The sequence below is a fragment of the Crinia signifera genome, chromosome 11 (assembly GCF_055691185.1).
Source record: "Crinia signifera chromosome 11, ASM5569118v1, whole genome shotgun sequence".
In the NCBI taxonomy this organism is placed as follows: Eukaryota; Metazoa; Chordata; class Amphibia; order Anura; family Myobatrachidae; genus Crinia; species Crinia signifera.
The window spans coordinates 118,583,543-118,604,070 of record NC_139227.1 but is presented as its reverse complement, the minus strand read 5'-3'; the positions used below and the strand labels follow the sequence as shown (position 1 = coordinate 118,604,070).

General features: G+C 51.5%; 1 protein-coding gene across 10 annotated transcripts in view; it reads left to right on the top strand.

Moving 5' to 3' along the window:
* MAPK8IP1 (mitogen-activated protein kinase 8 interacting protein 1) overlaps positions 1–20,528 on the top strand; it is a 68,745-nt gene that overhangs the window by 21,854 nt on the left and 26,363 nt on the right. For all 10 annotated transcript variants that reach the window (XM_083164522.1, XM_083164521.1, XM_083164519.1 and 7 more), the window contains exon 2: positions 17,425–17,539. In XM_083164522.1, the coding sequence (XP_083020648.1) occupies positions 17,425–17,539 (115 nt within the window). The remainder of the gene's footprint in view (positions 1–17,424; positions 17,540–20,528) is intronic.

Here is a 20,528-nt window from a genome sequence, read left to right as displayed (position 1 = left end):
GTGAGGACCCTTTCGGGGATCGGGGGATCAACAGACCCCTTTCTACCATAAGCCCAATGGCTTATGTCCCTCCGTGTCCTGTGTGTTTCTGATGTTCCACACAGTGATGCTGCTACTGTGTTGGGATTCAAATGTCAGGTGTGAGCAGTGTGCGGCGTCCCGCTGCACTGCTCCTTACCGTATAGGTGCTGTAGCCTCTTAGATCGGATCCTTCTGACCCCTGGTCAGTCCTGACCGATTGTGGGGGTTGATGGTAATAGGACCCGGAGGCGATGGGGTGTGTAGTGGCGCGGTTCGCTCCTCCGTGCTGGGACTGCTGCAGCCGCAGCGTCCACTGTCCGTTCTGTGTGTGGAGATTCCCCGTTGGTCTGTGCGACGCAACATCCGGGTTTCTGTTCTCGCGAGAACAGTGCCTGTACCCGTGGTCGCGTCTTCAGACTGTAAACGCTCGACTCCTGCCGGAGGAGACTGGATACTGGGTATTCCTTCGGCGTGGGTGTTGGGATGTTGCAGGATAGTTGCGGTGAGGGTATGTGCGTGTACCAACGTGTTTCGGCATATACTGCCTTTTTCAAGGTATGATCATCATACCTTGAAAAAGGCAGTATATGCCTCGCGAGAACAGAAACCCGGAAGTCGCGTCACACAGACCAACGGGGAATCTCCACACACAGAACGGACAGTGGACGCTGCGGCTGCAGCAGTCCCAGCACGGAGGAGCGAACCGCGCCACTACACACCCCATCACCTCCGGGTCCTATTACCATCAACCCCCACAATCGGTCAGGACTGACCAGGGGTCAGAAGGATCCGATCTAAGAGGCTACAGCACCTATACGGTAAGGAGCAGTGCAGCGGGACGCCGCACACTGCTCACACCTGACATTTGAATCCCAACACAGTAGCAGCATCACTGTGTGGAACATCAGAAACACACAGGACACGGAGGGACATAAGCCATTGGGCTTATGGTAGAAAGGGGTCTGTTGATCCCCCGATCCCCGAAAGGGTCCTCACGTGTCCAAGTGTACACCAAGACTTTGCCCCATTACCCCCACCAAGTCACCCAATTTACCTTTATTTACCATTTATTCACTGTGTTATATATTTATATATTTTAATAAACAGAATTTACATCTAAATCATTGGGACATCCACTTAATTTCCAGCAGACACACACACACATAGGAGCAGCGCTTAAGCCCACCCATCGTCTTCTCTGTATACTCAACACACAGGGGGTAGGGATACCCCTGTGGCTGAGCAGCGCTCCAAAACACTTCCAAGGTGAGCGCAGTACACCTCACCCGCAACGCTAATTTATTAGTAGCTGCGAACTTGTACTCAGCTAATGCGCACACATATGCGAATAATGCTGCAGCGGTCAGGAAATGTAACAAGACGCCAACCGGTGATTCAGGCAACTGCATATATATATATATATATATATATATATATATATATATATATATACGGTCCATTGACAATTGACTCTGAGAACCCTTTTGCTACGACAGTGGTGTCAAACTCTTGGCCCTCCAGCTGTTGTGAAACTACACGTCCCAGCATGCCCTGCCGCAGATTTTATATAATGGACTGCTAAAACTTTGGCAGGCATGCTGGGACATGTAGTTCCACAACAGCTGGAGATCCATGGGTTTGACACCACTGGGCTACGTGATCTGAGCCACTGGCGCATCTGAACCCAGTTGTAGGCTGAAAATCTTTGCATCAATCTGGTGTTTTTGACGACACTCCCAAGTGGTACCCGTCTGTCATGTGAATATTTTCTCACTGTGAGTGGCATAGTTAAGGTACCTTGGCACGTGCGCAGTGTGACTGGGACACATGTGCAGGCCGATAATCACTCATTTCTGTCAATATCAGCGTTGCGTACATCTGTGAGTAAGGCTCTATCACCTATACCTGCGCTGGACTAAATAACATGACCAGGTTGGCAGAAATGACAGTGAATGAAGCGGGAAGCACAGGATACGATGGTAACACCAGGTTGGCAGAGGTGACAGTGAATGAAGCGGGAAGCACAGTGTACGATGGTAACACCAGGTAGGCAGAGGGGACAGTGAATGACGCGGGAAGCACAGGGTACGATGGTAACACCGGGTAGGCAGAGGTGACAGTGAATGAAGCGGGAAGCACAGGGTACGATGGTAACACCAGGTAGGTAGAGGGGACAGTGAATGACGCGGAAGCACAGGGTACGATGGTAACACCAGGTAGGCAGAGGGGACAGTGGATGAAGCGGGAAGCACAGGGTACGATGGTAACACCAGGTAGGTAGAGGGGACAGTGAATGACGCGGAAGCACAGGGTACGATGGTAACACCAGGTAGGAAGAGGTGACAGTGGATGAAGCGGGAAGCACAGGGTACGATGGTAACACCAGGTAGGCAGAGGTGACAGTGGATGACGCGGGAAGTACAGGGTACGATGGTAACACCAGGTAGGAAGAGGTGACAGTGGATGAAGCGGGAAGCACAGGGTACGATGGTAACACCAGGTAGGCAGAGGTGACAGTGGATGAAGCGTGAAGCACAGGGTACGATGGTAACACCAGGTTGGCAGAGGTGACAGTGAATGAAGCGGGAAGCACAGTGTACGATGGTAACACCAGGTAGGCAGAGGTGACAGTGAATGATGCGGGAAGTACAGGGCACGATGGTAACACCAAGTAGGCAAAGGTGACAGTGAATGAAGCGGGAAGTACAGGGTACGATGGTAACACCAGGTAGGCAGAGGTGACAGTGAATGAAGTGGGAAGTACAGGGTACGATGGTAACACCAGGTAGGCAAAGGTGACCGTGAATGACACGGGAAGTACAGGGTACGATGGGAACACCCAGGTAGGCAGAGGTGACAGTGAATGAAGCGGGAAGCACAGGGTACGATGGTAACACCAGGTAGGCAGAGGTGACAGTGAATGATGCGGGAAGCACAGTGTACGATGGTAACACCGGGTAGGCAGAGGGGACAGTGAATGACGCGGGAAGTACAGGGTACGATGGTAAAACCAGGTAGGCAAAGGTGACCGTGAATGATGCGGGAAGCACAGGGCACGATGGTAACACCAAGTAGGCAAAAGTGACAGTGAATGAAGCGGGAAGTACAGGGTACGATGGTAACACCAGGTAGGCAGAGGTGACAGTGAATGACGCCGGAAGTACAGGGTACGATGGTAACACCAGGTAGGCAGAGGGGACAGTGAATGATGCGGGAAGCACAGGGTACGATGGTAACACCAGGTAGGCAGAGGTGACAGTGAATGAAGCGGGAAGTACAGGGTACGATGGTAACACCGGGTTGGCAGAGGTGACAGTGAATGACACAGGAAGTACAGGGTACGATGGGAACACCAGGTAGGCAAAGGTGACAGTGAATGAAGCGGGAAGCACAGGGTACGATGGTAACACCAGGTAGGCAGAGGTGACAGTGAATGAAGCGGGAAGCACAGGGTACGATGGTAACACCAGGTAGGCAAAGGTGACCGTGAATGATGCGGGAAGCACAGGGTCCGATGGTAACACCAGGTAGGGAGAGGGGACAGTGAATGATGCAGGAAGCACAGGGTACGATGGTAACACCAGGTAGGGAGAGGTGACAGTGAATGATGCGGGAAGCACAGGGTACGATGGTAACACCAGGTAGGGAGAGGTGACAGTGAATGATGCGGGAAGTACAGGGTACGATGGTAACACCAGGTAGGCAGAGGGGACAGTGAATGATGCGGGAAGTACAGGGCACGATGGTAACACCAGGTAGGCAGAGGGGACAGTGAATGAAGCGGGAAGTACAGGGCACGATGGTAACACCAGGTAGGCAGAGGGGACAGTGAATGAAGCGGGAAGTACAGGGCACGATGGTAACACCAGGTAGGCAGAGGGGACAGTGAATGAAGCGGGAAGTACAGGGCACGATGGTAACACCAGGTAGGCAGAGGGGACAGTGAATGATGCAGGAAGTACAGGGTACGATGGTAACACCGGGTAGGCAGAGGTGACAGTGAATGATGCAGGAAGTACAGGGTACGATGGTAACACCGGGTAGGCAGAGGTGACAGTGGATGACGCAGGAAGCACAGGGTACGATGGTAACACCGGGTAGGCAGAGGGGACAGTAGATGAAGCGGGAAGCACAGGGTACGATGGTAACACCAGGTAGGCAGAGGTGACAGTAGATGAAGCGGGAAGCACAGGGTACGATGGTAACACCAGGTAGGCAGAGGGGACAGTGAATGATGTGGGAAGTACAGGGTATGATGGTAACACCAGGTAGGCAGAGGGGACAGTGAATGATGTGGGAAGTACAGGGTACGATGGTAACACCAGGTAGGAAGAGGTGACAGTGGATGAAGCGGGAAGTACAGGGTGCGATGGTAACACCAGGTAGGCAGAGGGGACAGTGAATGACACAGGAAGTACAGGGTACGATGGTAACACCGGGTAGGCAGAGGTGACAGTGAATGATGCGGGAAGTACAGGGTACGATGGTAACACCAGGTAGGCAGAGGGGACAGTGAATGACGCGGGAAGTACAGGGTGCGATGGTAACACCAGGTAGGCAGAGGGGACAGTGAATGACACAGGAAGTACAGGGTACGATGGTAACACCGGGTAGGCAGAGGGGACAGTGAATGACGCGGGAAGTACAGGGTACGATGGTAACACCGGGTAGGCAGAGGTGACAGTGAATGATGCGGGAAGTACAGGGTACGATGGTAACACCAGGTCGGCAGAGGTGACAGTGGATGACGCGGGAAGTACAGGGTACGATGGCAACACCAGGTAGGCAGAGGTGACAGTGGATGAAGCGGGAAGTACAGGGTACGATGGTAACACCGGGTAGGCAGAGGGGACAGTGAATGATGCGGGAAGTACAGGGTACGATGGTAACACCGGGTAGGCAGAGGTGACAGTGAATGACGCGGGAAGTACAGGGTACGATGGTAACACCGGGTAGGCAGAGGTGACAGTGAATGACGCGGAAAGCACAGGTTACGATGGTAACACCAGGTAGGCAGAGGTGACAGTGAATGATGCAGGAAGTACAGGGTACGATGGTAACACCGGGTAGGCAGAGGGGACAATGAATGATGCAGGAAGTACAGGGTACGATGGTAACACCGGGTAGGCAGAGGTGACAGTGAATGACGCGGGAAGTACAGGGTACGATGGTAACACCGGGTAGGCAGAGGGGACAGTGAATGAAGCGGGAAGTACAGGGTACAATGGTTACACCAGGTAGGCAGAGGTGACAGTGGATGATGCAGGAAGTACAGGGTACGATGGTAACACCAGGTAGGCAGAGGTGACAGTGGATGATGCAGGAAGTACAGGGTACGATGGTAACACCGGGTAGGCAGAGGGGACAGTGAATGATGCGGGAAGTACAGGGTACGATGGTAACACCAGGTCGGCAGAGGTGACAGTGGATGACGCGGGAAGTACAGGGTACGATGGCAACACCAGGTAGGCAGAGGTGACAGTGGATGAAGCGGGAAGTACAGGGTACGATGGTAACACCGGGTAGGCAGAGGGGACAGTGAATGATGCGGGAAGTACAGGGTACGATGGTAACACCGGGTAGGCAGAGGTGACAGTGAATGACGCGGGAAGTACAGGGTACGATGGTAACACCGGGTAGGCAGAGGTGACAGTGAATGACGCGGAAAGCACAGGTTACGATGGTAACACCAGGTAGGCAGAGGTGACAGTGAATGATGCAGGAAGTACAGGGTACGATGGTAACACCGGGTAGGCAGAGGGGACAATGAATGATGCAGGAAGTACAGGGTACGATGGTAACACCGGGTAGGCAGAGGTGACAGTGAATGACGCGGGAAGTACAGGGTACGATGGTAACACCGGGTAGGCAGAGGGGACAGTGAATGAAGCGGGAAGTACAGGGTACAATGGTTACACCAGGTAGGCAGAGGTGACAGTGGATGATGCAGGAAGTACAGGGTACGATGGTAACACCAGGTAGGCAGAGGTGACAGTGGATGATGCAGGAAGTACAGGGTACGATGGTAACACCGGGTAGGCAGTCTTTGCTTTTGATCCAATCATTGTCCCTCATTAACCCTAGTGTCTCCATCTTACTACTGTGTACATGGGTTTCTCTTGATAACAAGCTGGCGTGTGGTCAGAGATATTGAAACCTCAAAGGACCATTAGTTTCAGATTAATGAGGATATTCAATCTCCGCCGATATTTCCGACGGGTGAAAGGTCAAGGGGGCCTATTCAATGCTGTCTTACCCGACAGCATTGAAGAGGCATATCGACAGAACGGGACTGATTTAAAAGCAGTCGGGTCTGTTTTGCCGTGAATGGCCGATTGTCACGATCACAGACATGTCTCGACAATCCATGGCTGTTTACGCAGACACACCCCCTTTTCACCAATCGGCAGGCGGGACATTGAATCCCATCTGCCGATATACAGCTGGCAAAACGAATATGGGCCGGGGTCATGGCTGTCGGGATGTACCGACAGTCGTGGCCCCGGATTGAATACCCCCTTGTATTGCATAGAACTGTACAGCAATAATCTCCATGAATTCCTAATATACTCAAGTAGAGTGGGGACGGACGCCATTTTCTCGAGGAGTGATGTCAGCTGCCCGCCCCCGGCACCCGCGTCACTGGGAATTATCATGGGAACACCCCATTGTTTTCATGGGAACACCCACTACCCAGCGCCTCCCGCACGCAGTGGTGGGTGCCTGTGCCCATCAAACACTCTGTTCGCTGTGGCCGCACGCACCCGGTGCATGCACATGTGCAGAAGCAAATCATCGGCCCTGCGTGTGCGCGGAGGACCGCATGAACCAGAATAAGATCCATAGTACGCACAAAGGCGCTCCCGCGGTCGATTCAGATGGATGGTATCAGATATGAGTAATTTCTAGGCTGTGATTGGGAGGTGGCAAATAGCGCATGCAAAAATGGGCCGTCCAGTGGGTGTGTTATGGGAGTGTCGCAGCCGTGTCAGTGGTAGCGGCTGTGTTCCCAGATGTCCAGTCTCAGGCATTATGGGATGAGTTTGAACACACTGCCCCCTGCGTGCAGCTCTCCCCGAGAGGTCATTACCACCGACCACCCACTAACAGATTGTACCGCATCACTACTGGTGTGTGGCACCGCTACTCAGCAAACCGGGCTGCATAACAACCTGTATCCTCATAGCAGCATTTGTTCGGGATGTATTAAGCGGAAAATGCAGTAAAACCCAGTTTTAACACTTTTTCCTATGTACTAAAACCCGACCGCACCGATACCGCCGGGCAGGGAAGGTGGCGATACCCTATAGAAGCCTATGGGCTTCTTTTCGCAGCCCACCGCCTCCGCCGCAACCCCGCCGCCCCCTCCCTCTAGCTTACCTTCCTGAAAGGTCCTCTTAGACCCAGGAAGGTAAACCCCTCCTCCCCCTAGCAACGCAGCCGGTCGTCCTACCGGCTGCAGGGGGGAGGAGGAGGTGCCAGGGACAGCCACGCTGAGCTGTCCCGGCATGAGGGGAGCAGTAGGCGGCTGGAAGGTGACGGAGCCCCCCCCCCCCCCACCACAGTACAGGTTTCTCGGGGAGTCACCGCACCGCTATGCCAGCCGCATATGTTAGTACATATGTGCTGGCATCGCGGCAAAGGGCCACAATGTATATCCCGCCCGTTAGGAGGACGTCCGGTGAGATATTCTAGCATCCCAGCGACAGTCATTTACCCGACGTCGGGATCCCGACTGTCAAAATGCCGACAGCCGGGTGCCCGATGGCCACCCGCTATTTTCCCTCGTGGGGGTCTACGACCCCCATAGAGGGAGAATAGAATAGGTGGCTCGCGTAGCGAGCCACCATGCCCGCAGCGTGGCGAGCGCAGCGTGGCGAGCGCAGCGAGGCCACAAGGGGCTTTTTTGCGCTCGCCATGCTGTCTGACTCCGGGCAGTCGGGATAATGACTGTCGGGATCCCGACTGTCGGTGTCCCATACCACACCCAAATGTGGAATATACAGGTGCTTATTCATCAGCATTAACAGCCGGTATTTGGACCTAATCTATTCAGTGCTTTGCAGAACAATTAGCAACCATTATATGCAGATTTTATTTGGTTGTTTATTGAATATACAAATTAATCACTGTTATACCCCCTGGAGGTATTGTATTACGTTACATTAATAAATGTGATTTTTTTATTCATTGTGGTCCCTCTATAGCACAAGTTCTCAAACTCGGTCCTCGGGGCCCCACACAGTGCATGTTTTTCAGGTCTCAACACAGAATCAAGTCAAATAATCAGATCCACCTGTGGATATTTTAAAATGTGTCAGACAATAATGAATGCGCCTGCGCACCTGCCCGGTGACCTGGAAAACGTAAACTGTGTCGGGGTCCTAAGGACCGAGTTTGAGAACCACTGCTCTATAGATAAGCGACACTTGGTTCTACACTTGCTGTAGGGCTGCTGTAAGTTTGATTACGGCGTATAATACACTAGGGGAGGAGTGTGTGGTGCAACATTTACACAAATTGGCAGATAGGTGACTGACTGCCAATCGACACTGCTGCATGTGACTCCGAATCCGGACCACAGTGGTTCCAGGCAGCAACAGACTACAGAGGATTATGGACCTAGGTGTAATATATATGTCTAGCATGGGGCTCTACATATGATGAGTAACAGTATAGTACCATCATGTAGGAAATGCATCCAGCTGATGCAGTCTGATAGGTAGAAACAAGTGACCTGAGAGAGAACCATGTCACAGAGGTCTACAGAGCAGGAGAGGGGACCATCTGCGTAGGGGCGGCAGAGATGTCCATGACTACAGAGCAGGAGAGGGGGACCATCTACGTAGGAGCAGCAGAGATGTCCAGCCGCATGACTACAGAGCAGGAGAGGGGACCATCTGCGTAGGGGCAGCAGAGATGTCCAGCCGCATGACTACAGAGCAGGAGAAGGGGACCATCTGCGTAGGAGCGGCAGAGATGTCGAGGCGCATGACTACAGAGCAGGAGAGGGGACCATCTGCGTTGGAGCAGCAGTGATGTCCAGGCGCATGACTACAGAGCAGGAGAGGGGACCATCTGCGTAGGGGTGGCAGAGATGTCCAGGCGCATGACTACAGAGCAGGAGGGGGGACCATCTGCGTAGGGGCGGCAGAGATGTCCAGGCGCATGACTACAGAGCAGGAGAGGGGGACCATCTGCGTAGGGGCGGCAGAGATGTCCGGGCGCATGACTACAGAGCAGGAGAGGGGACCATCTACGTAGGGGCGGCAGAGATGTCCAGGCGCATGACTACAGAGCAGGAGACGGGACCATCTGCGTAGGGGCGGCAGAGATGTCCAGGCGCATGACTACAGAGCAGGAGAGGGGGACCATCTGCGTAGGGGCGGCAGAGATGTCCATGACTACAGAGCAGGAGGGGGGACCATCTGCGTAGGGGCGGCAGAGATGTCCAGGCGTATGACTACAGAGCAGGAGGGGGGACCATCTGTGTTGGAGCCAGCAGAGATGTCCAGGAACATGACTACAGAGCAGGAGAGGGGACCATCTGCGTAGGGGCGGCAGAGATGTCCAGGCGTATGACTACAGAGCAGGAGGGGGGACCATCTGTGTTGGAGCCAGCAGAGATGTCCAGGAACATGACTACAGAGCAGGAGAGGGGGACCATCTGCGTAGGGGCGGCAGAGATGTCCAGGAACATGACTACAGAGCAGGAGAGGGGACCATCTGCGTAGGGGCGGCAGAGATGTCCAGGCGCATGACTACAGAGCAGGAGAGGGGACCATCTGCGTAGGGGCGGCAGAGATGTCCGGGCGCATGACTACAGAGCAGGAGAGGGGGACCATCTGCGTAGGGGCGGCAGAGATGTCCATGACTACAGAGCAGGAGAGGGGACCATCTGCGTTGGAGCAGCAGAGATGTCCAGGCGCATGACTACAGAGCAGGAGAGGGGGACCATCTGCGTAGGGGCGGCAGAGATGTCCAGGCGCATGACTACAGAGCAGGAGAGGGGGAGCATCTGCGTAGGAGCGGCAGAGATGTCCGTGCACATGACTACAGAGCAGGAGAGGGGGACCATCTGCGTAGGGGCGGCAGAGATGTCCGTGCACATGACTACAGAGCAGGAGAGGGGACCATCTGCGTTGGAGCAGCAGAGATGTCCAGGCGCATGACTACAGAGCAGGAGAGGGGACCATCTGCGTTGGAGCAGCAGAGATGTCCAGGCGCATGACTACAGAGCAGGAGAGGGGGACCATCTGCGTAGGGGCGGCAGAGATGTCCAGGCGCATGACTACAGAACAGGAGAGGGGGAGCATCTGCGTAGGAGCGGCAGAGATGTCCAGGCGCATGACTACAGAGCAGGAGAGGGGGAGCATCTGCGTAGGAGCGGCAGAGATGTCCGGGCGCATGACTACAGAGCAGGAGAGGGGACCATCTGCATAGGAGCGGCAGAGATGTCCATGACTACAGAGCAGGAAAGGGGGACCATCTGTGTAGGAGCGGCAGAGATGTCCATGACTACAGAGCAGGAGAGGGGGACCATCTGCGTAGGGGCGGCAGAGATGTCCAGGCACATGACTACAGAGCAGGAGAGGGGACCATCTGCGTAGGGGCAGCAGAGATGTCCAGGCGCATGACTACAGAGCAGGAGAGGGGGACCATCTGCGTAGGGGCGGCAGAGATGTCCATGACTACAGAGCAGGAGAGGGGGACCATCTGCGTAGGAGCGGCAGAGATGTCCATGAGTACAGAGCAGGAGAGGGGACCATCTGCGTAGGGGTGGCAGAGATGTCCAGGCGCATGACTACAGAGCAGGAGAGGGGACCATCTGTGTAGGGGCGGCAGAGATGTCCAGGCGCATGACTACAGAGCAGGAGAGGGGGACCATCTGCGTAGGGGCGGCAGAGATGTCCATGACTACAGAGCAGGAGAGGGGGGCCATCTGTGTAGGGGCGGCAGAGATGTCCATGACTACAGAGCAGGAGAGGGGGACCATCTGCGTAGGAGCGGCAGAGATGTCCATGAGTACAGAGCAGGAGAGGGGGACCATCTGTGTAGGGGCGGCAGAGATGTCCATGACTACAGAGCAGGAGAGGGGGACCATCTGTGTAGGGGCGGCAGAGATGTCCATGACTACAGAGCAGGAGAGGGGGACCATCTGCGTAGGAGCGGCAGAGATGTCCATGACTACAGAGCAGGAGAGGGGGGCCATCTGTGTAGGGGCGGCAGAGATGTTCATGACTACAGAGCAGGAGAGGGGGACCATCTGCGTAGGAGCGGCAGAGATGTCCATGACTACAGAGCAGGAGAGGGGGGCCATCTGTGTAGGGGCGGCAGAGATGTCCATGACTACAGAGCAGGAGAGGGGGACCATCTGCGTAGGGGCGGCAGAGATGTCCATGACTACAGAGCAGGAGAGGGGGGCCATCTGTGTAGGGGCGGCAGAGATGTCCATGACTACAGAGCAGGAGAGGGGGACCATCTGCGTAGGAGCGGCAGAGATGTCCATGACTACAGAGCAGGAGAAGGGGACCATCTGCGTAGGAGCGGCAGAGATGTCCAGGCGCATGACTACAGAGCAGGAGAAGGGGACCATCTGCGTAGGGGCAGCAGAGATGTCCAGGGGCATGACTACAGAGCAGGAGACGGGACCATCTGCGTAGGGGCGGCAGAGATGTCCAGGCGCATGACTACAGAGCAGGAGAGGGGGACCATCTGCATAGGAGCGGCAGAGATGTCCATGACTACAGAGCAGGAGAAGGGACCATCTGCGTAGGGGCGGCAGAGATGTCCAGGCGCATGACTACAGAGCAGGAGAGGGGACCATCTGCGTTGGGGCGGCAGAGATGTCCAGGCGCATGACTACAGAACAGGAGAAGGGGACCATCTGCGTAGGGGCGGCAGAGATGTCCATGACTACAGAGCAGGAGAGGGGACCATCTGCATTGGAGCAGCAGAGATGTCCAGGCGCATGACTACAGAGCAGGAGAGGGGACCATCTGCGTAGGGGCGGCAGAGATGTCCGGGCGCATGACTACAGAGCAGGAGAGGGGACCATCTGCGTAGGGGTGGCAGAGATGTCCGGGCGCATGACTACAGAGCAGGAGAGGGGGACCATCTGCGTAGGAGCGGCAGAGATGTCCGTGCACATGACTACAGAGCAGGAGAGGGGGACCATCTGTGTAGGGGTGGCAGAGATGTCCATGACTACAGAGCAGGAGAGGGGACCATCTACGTAGGAGCAGCAGAGATGTCCAGGCGCATGACTACAGAGCAGGAGAGGGGACCATCTGCGTTGGAGCGGCAGAGATGTCCATGACTACAGAGCAGGAGAGGGGACCATCTGCGTTGGAGCGGCAGAGATGTCCCGGCGCATGACTACAGAGCAGGAGAGGGGGACCATCTGCATAGGAGCGGCAGAGATGTCCGGGTCCATGACTACAGAGCAGGAGAGGGGACCATCTGCATAGGAGCGGCAGAGATGTCCGGGTCCATGACTACAGAGCAGGAGAGGGGGACCATCTGCATAGGAGCGGCAGAGATGTCCATGACTACAGAGCAGGAGAGGGGGACCATCTGCATAGGAGCGGCAGAGATGTCCATGACTACAGAGCAGGAGAAGGGACCATCTGCGTAGGGGCGGCAGAGATGTCCAGGCGCATGACTACAGAGCAGGAGAGGGGGACCATCTGCGTAGGGGCGGCAGAGATGTCCAGGCGCATGACTACAGAGCAGGAGAAGGGGGACCATCTGCGTTGGAGCCGCAGAGATGTCCATGACTACAGAGCAGGAGAGGGGGACCATCTGCGTTGGAGCCGCAGAGATGTCCATGACTACAGAGGAATGACCTTTAGACTTTGCTGTAAGGAGATCATTGATCACTTAGTGACTGCAGTCTCGGTGGGCTGCTGCAGGAAGCCTGATTAGAGGTCTGAGAATGGTATGACAAGAGGGGAAGTGAGATAGGCAGTGGTACAGGTGGCTGAAGTGGTTTGGGGGACCGGGGTAGCAAAGACTAAGTGGGGTATTCCATCCGGGATCCCGACAGTCAGAATCCTGGGCCATGTTTGTATGTTTTGGACAGTGACTCGACAGTCAGAATTTAATGTTCCGACTGTCGAGTGTCAAAGTCTGTGGATCGTGGGAAAACGGCCACGGGTTGTAAAAAAAAAAAAAAAAAAACAGCTGTGAATTCGACAATCCGTGGCCATCTCTGACAAAACAGATCCGACTTTAAACAAATCTGCTCTGACAGCCATCAATGCCGTCATTCACGGCAGCATTGAAGAGAATGCTGATATTTCCCGTGTCGAATCGACACAGATTGAATACCACCCTTAGTGGGGATTCAATTAGCCCCAATAATTAAACAGATGTGAACTGGGGGTAGCGTTGGAACGTTCCGGTTTTCTCCAGGATAAGTTCCCAGACCTGCGAGCACCTGAAATAAAGGTTTTATCTTTGGGTCTGCCAGGCCTGAAGAGAAATACATGATAAATGCAGCTTGCGAATAGCCCGGGGGAATCCATGAGCTAATTACTGCGTCTAATTGAATTCCTCCCATAGGGTGACATTTGGAGAGAGGCACCGGGTTGAGTAATGATTTGTGTGACATGAGCCCATGTAATATAAAATACTCAATTAAATTAATTAATTATCCTTCTCGAAAAGACGGGATATTGGAGACAAGAAAACAAAGTCTACATTTTCCACGAGAACACTGGAAAGTACCAGCAATGAGATTTGAATACTACGTATTACATAGATCTTAGCAGGGGCGTATTGGCCCGCCGGGAAACCGGGCCATTATCCGGTGGGTCGGTCCAGATTTGGCTGCTTTCCTCCCTGGCTGGGCCGCGCTACCACAGAGATTAGTGGGCGCAGGCACCAACTCCTGGCTGCCCACAGTAAATATGGTTGCGGCTTTGAACAGTGTGAAGATGGCTCTTGGGTGATGTCACCACGTCACCCGGGACTGAGCGGCTTCAGAGTGGAGGTGGGCGGATTCGGCCGCAGGCAGCGTGGCACTGAAGCCGTGCAAGTGGCGGTAGCCCCCCCACCCCCAAAGCTGGGTCATTAGCATTACCACCACACCCCCCCCCGGGCTGCCACCAGCGTTACCACCCCCACCCTGGGCTGCTTCAGGATTATTTCTCCCGGGCCCAGATTTAGTTACCAATCTGCCCCTGGATCTTAGTTGAAGGTATGAGTAAGTCGCCAGGCAACCACGCGTGACATCACTGTGTCAAACATCCCACAGGCCACGCCCAATGCATTTCATCATTTGAGGCTGAAACGTGACCTAAAATGGCGAAACTTGTTTGAGGAAACATGTTGGGCGTGGCCTGTGTGGCGCAGTGACGTTCACATAGTTGCCAGCAGCTGAGCATAGTGCCTCTGATCTAGCCAGGAGAGATGAGCTGGTATGATCCGCCAATACCCGTGCTGCAGTACTACACCTTTGAGAACTATACTCACCCATACTTGCCTACTTTTGAAAACTAGTTTCAAGGAGATTATAGTTGGTAGTAGAATTTTGCACAGTGCCCCATTGAGGGGGCGTGTCATGCTCCACTAAAAGGTCATGTCTAGTTCCATATATGGAGAGAGCGTGAAAAGAGATTGTGAACATGGCACCTAGAAGCGTGGGTGTGTACTGCTACATCTGAGAGGAATCTTGTAAAATGACATATCCAAATGTAGATGAGCCCCAAAGCAGTTAGTAAGAGCTACTATACTTGGTAAAGTGCTGGGAAATGGTGCTGATTACTCAATGTAACTGTATCTATCTCTCATTCCTTTTTTCCCCAAAAAATATAACAGTGTAATTTAGGCTAGGTGACATGAGGGAGATTGCTAGACTAATGAGGGAGAGAGGGAGATTGCTGCTATGTCAGGGAGTCTCCTGCAGAATGCAGGAGGGGAGGTAACTATGATGTAACAGTGTAATGTGGGCTAGGTGAAATGAGGGAGATTGCTAGACTAATGAGGGAGAGAGGGAGATTGCTGCTATGTCAGGGAGTCTCCTGCAGAATGCAGGAGGGGAGGTAACTATGATGTAACAGTGTAATGTGGGCTAGGTGACATGAGGGAGATTGCTAGACTAATGTGGGGGAGAGGGAGATTGCTGCTATGTCAGGGAGTCTCCTGCAGAATGCAGGAGGGGAGGTAACTATGATGTAACAGTGTAATGTGGGCTAGGTGAAATGAGGGAGATTGCTAGACTATGAGGGAGAGAGGGAGATTGCTGCTATGTCAGGGAGTATCCTGCAGAATGCAGGAGGGGAGGTAACTATGATGTAACAATGCAATGTGGGCTAGGTGACATTAGGGAGATTGCTAGACTAATGAGGGAGATTGCTGCTATGTCAGGGAGTCTCCTGCGCCTCCTGCATTTGGATTGCTAAGGATCGCGTATGATAAGCTGCTTAGTCTCATTCTCGGGATGGACCCAATTCACTCAGGTTCTAGCATCATATGCTGTGCCTTTGGTGGTGACTGACAGGGAGAGAGCCCAAAGAAGGAGAAGGGAGCATTGTTGCTGGACCAAGCAGTGGGTAGGAAGCAGGGTGGGGCCGCAGTGCCGAAAATCGTTCATCGATCGCGCTATAAACAAAAACCACTGAAAACCGTGTGGTGCTCATTGAGAAACTATTTTATAATAAAAGTACACAATTTACTGTACACAATTAAATCATAAGCACAGTAACCACAATAAATATAAATAAACCACCCGGGGAAATACACTTTATATTTAGAAAATAATATTACTAGCAACATGCACCGTTTTTGTATTTGTTATATATTAATGCATTATATGGGTATCTTTATATATATATATATGCAAAGACTAATCTACCTTCTGATAATTATCAATGGTCCACCGCCTCGTTTTACAAAAAGCGCTAATTTTTCATCCATCATAGATTGCGCTATACACACAGAGTGATGGATGAAAGATGAGCGCTTTTTGGAAAACATGCTGGTAAAACGAGGCGGCGGACCACCTCGCTGGCAATGATGCGGGAACACGCATCATCGCTCGTGGATTCGGTATGAAATCCCGACGGTTAAAATCCCGACAGGGTCGAAATCCCGAATGGGTCATACTACCGACAAGGACAAAATCCTGACATTTAAAATCCCGACAAGGACAAAATCCCGACATTTAATATCCCGACAAGGTCAAAATACCGACATATAGAATGTACAGGTGAAACAGTCAACATGACTTTCCGTCGACAAGTCGCAAGGTCAACATAGGTTTTTCACAGTTTTTTTACCTGAATGTCGACATGGACACAGTTGGAAGTGAACCACAGCCCCTTGCATCGCTCGATTCGCTCGCATTGCTTCAGGCACGGTGGCTCGCTGCGCTCGGCACACTATTTTATTCTCCCACCACGCCCTAGTGGATGGTAGGGCATGAAATACCGCCTGTCAGCACATGTCGGGTCAAAAAAACAGTGAAAAAACCCATGTCGACCTCGGAAACTGTCGACGGAAAGTCATGTTGACTGTTTCACCTGTACATTCTATATGTCGGAATTTTGACCTTGTCGGGACTTTAAATGTCGGGATTTTGACCTTGTCGGTATTATGACCCAGTCGGGATTTTGACCCTGTCGGGATTTTGACCGTCAGGATTTTGACTGCATCATCGCTCGTCATCCATTGCTGGGGCATACACACTCAAACCAGGCAAAATTTGCGATTTTGAGCCCAAAATCTCCTACTGTGTTCTGTATGGGCCTTTACACTATCCTGAGTAGTTCTGTATTATATTATTGTATCGTTTTTCACCAATATATGTACATGTGGATAATATGTTGACACCGTTTTTCGTGTTCTGTGTAACAGATTCTGACAAATGTGTTTATTCTGTTTACCAAAAACAACATTTCCTGTATGTGCAATGTACTCACTTGTTAAGTTTTGGTTTGTTTGTGTATACGTTGTTTTATGTACAGTATATAATGTACATTCTGTGCTGCAAGGTTGCAATACTAGGGAACAAGGATGTGCTCTTAAAACAAACAAACAAACAAAAAACACCTCAACTAAAATATACTTTGTATTATAATAAGCTCTTAAGCCTCCCATACCTTGATAAAAATTTAGAAGCTACTGTTCTCTGTTATCATCCTTTATTGTGAAATAAACGGCCTGTATTGAGACAGTATGCTGTTTACAGGAAAACATCTTCACACCCCCCCCCCCTCCAATATCCATAGTTTATTCCCAACATCTTTCCAGAGGCTCCTAAAAGTATTTAAGAAGAGCTGATAACATTCACATATTATTATATAATGTATTTGCAACTTGTGTGTTAGGTTGGGTGCGACCGTTGTAAATGAGGTCGGTCCAGTTTGCATGCTCACTGCTATTGGTTTATCCCACCAGGCTCACACACGATATAACACTGGAAGAATTTGAAGATGAAGATTTGTCAGAAATCACAGAGATCAAAGATGAATGTGGAATCTCATTACACTGTAATGATAGTCGGCACTGCAAAGTGAGTGGCTGCACACAGCATGTCTACACAACCTGTGGTGACGTAGTGCGACGGGCATGCCTGTGTGTCTTTGTGTGAGTGTATATGTATACATTACCCAACAATGCATGGATCTGTACACTGGGCTTTGGTAATTGTGTAAATCAGCCCCGTACAAAGCTTCTGCATCTTTCAAAACCTGACCCTGACTGGGGTCTCGCTTTCTGCTGTGCTGCTTCTAGCACGGGTCTGGTCTGTATATCTGTGCTGAAATACAGACCAACCTGTGCTAGAAGCACCACAGCAGAGCGACACCCCAGGCAGGGAAGAAGAGCATTGTTTTGTTAGGGCTGGCTAGCAATTCTCCAAACACCACCACCTGTTGTTATGTGCATGTATTTATGTGTTATTAGGAGGTTTATATACATATATAAGTCAGTGCTACTAACATCTACAGACGAGCGGTCATGGGTCTCGGGTAAAGCGGTTCTCCTTCAGGGGCACAGTGGCACAGTGGTTAGCAATGCTGCCAGTAATGGTTTTGATTCTGAACAGGGCCCATGTTGAATTCATATGTTCCCTTATGTTGGCGTGTGTTTCCTTTGGGTACACTGGTTCTCCCCAATTCTCCAAGGACATTCTATATGTGTGTTCCTGTGGTAGGCATTATATATTGCCAGGGATTCTATTCTCCATTCATACAGTAGTTCCGTTACTGTTGTTAAAGGAATACTAGGGCAGAGATTGTTGGTGCTGTATGAGGCAGTGTGTGTTAGGGCCTTATTCTAGTTCACTCTTTCTGACAAAATCCTTCTTAGATGGACAAAACCATGTGCACTGCAGGGGGGCAGATGTAACATGTGCAGAGAGAATTAGATTTGGGTGAGTTATTTTGTTTCTGTGCAGGGTAAATACTGGCTGTTTTATTTTTACACTGCAATATAGATCTCACTTTGAAGTAAATCCCCACCCAAATCTAACTCTCTCTGCACAAGTAACATCTGCCCCACCTGCAGTGCAAATAGTTTTGTCCATCTAAGAAGGATTTTGTCAGAAAGTGTGAACTAGAATAAGGCCCCTAGTGTGTTAGGGGGTACGGGATATTTTGGCAGACCCATATTCTGTCGACCACTGGAGATTGACATGACTTAGGTGGACACATTAAATAGGTCGACATGCTTAAAGTCAACAGGGTTGGAAGGTCGACCCAAGCATTAGGTCGACAATGGGAAGGTATATAGTCAAAAGGTCGACATGAGTGCTTCATGTTTTGTGAGGGGACGCGGTTCTACGTTTCAGTGTCCGTGTAGACTGTGTCGAACTTCGGGACAAAGAAAAGTGAAAAACCCCATGTCGACCTTCCCAATGTCGATCTAATGACCCTGTTGATCTAACCCCATGTCAACCTTCAGTCGTGTCATCCTTCAGTGGTGTCGGCCTAGTTGCCATCTGACCAATGATCTATGCCCCTCCCTCTTTTCCCATAGTTGTTTGCACTTGTTCCTTAAAATAGTCTGTTTCACTGTTAAAACATATTTCATGATCATTTTCTCATAAACATTGATGTGGTTAACATCGATGGTGATATAGCAAGTAACCATCGATGGTTACTATTTATGCAGTGGATGACCATTGATGGTTTCAGCAGCCAGAGGTCATCCCTGTTCTCTCACTGACTGACCCGTGGCCCATTGAGAACCTGTTGTCTGGGCTTACTGGGTGTCAGGGTGAGGCTATAGTCTGTGTCCCGTCACCTTGTAAATACAAACCAAAAAAACATTGGGTTATGTTGTGCCATCGATAGCAAAACTATTTGTCATCGACCATAAAAAAATCAATGATTATGAATCCGTGATGTCCATGGCTTCCGTAGCTGGCCATCACTTGTGTACAGAGAAGGACAGGACCAGTCCAAAGGGCCGACACAAATCGTTGTCATACTGGATGTTCCTTTGTCTAGCAAGTGTTGTGCTCTCCTACTTCCTCACGTGTCATAAATGTCCCCAGCCTCTTGTTTTGCACCGTTCCGTTCTCTGCGGCAAGCACTGACGTTCCTTACCTGACACTCACCCACTAAAACCCTGTACACACTGGTCCTCATTCCGCCGCCGTACCCAACTATATGGCGGAGACCAGCAAACAGTGTCACACCGCCATTTACATGGGAATGCCCAGCGTTTGCATGGGAACACTCATGAAACGCCTGGTGTTTCCATGCTGGAGTGTCGCCACCGCACTCAACCCCCCCCCCCCCCGTGCGACGTGCAGGAACTGAATGGATCTGAATCGGGGACTTTGTGTGTACAAACTCTGGGCGTTCTCATCTAATCAACTTCTTTAAAAACCTCCTAATTTGTGGGATTATTCTGATTCACTCGGAAATCACTCTCTAATGGACAAAACCAAGTGCATTGCAGGTGGGGCAGATGTAACATGTTAGATTTGGGTGTTTTATTTTTTCTGTGCAGAAATACTGGCTGCTTTATTTTTACACTGCAATATAGACATCCGTTTGAAGTACAAACCCCACCCAAATTTAACTCTGCACATGTTACATCTGCCCCACCTGCACATAATTTTGTCCATTCAAGAGTGATTGTGCTTTTCCGAGTGAATCAGAAAAAAACCCTTTGTGTAGCGGGATGCGGTCATTTGGTCTACAGCATTATGGTCGACAGTCATTAGGTCGACATGGGACTAGGACAACATGGGACTAGGTCGACATGGGACTAGGTCGACATGGCTCTAAGTCGAAAGGTTCAACAGGTCATTCGTTTGACAGTCAAAAGTTGGAGTTTTCCACTGTTTTTTGAGCCGACATGAGCCGACAGGTGGTATTTCATGCCCTACCATCCACTAGAGCGTGGTGGGAGAATAAAATAGTGTGCCGAGCACAGCAAGCGATGTGAGAGGATGCGGTGCACTTTAAACTGTGTCCATGTCGACTATGTTGACATTCAGGACAAAAAACAGTGAAAAACCCCATGTCGACCTTTTGTCTGTTGACCTA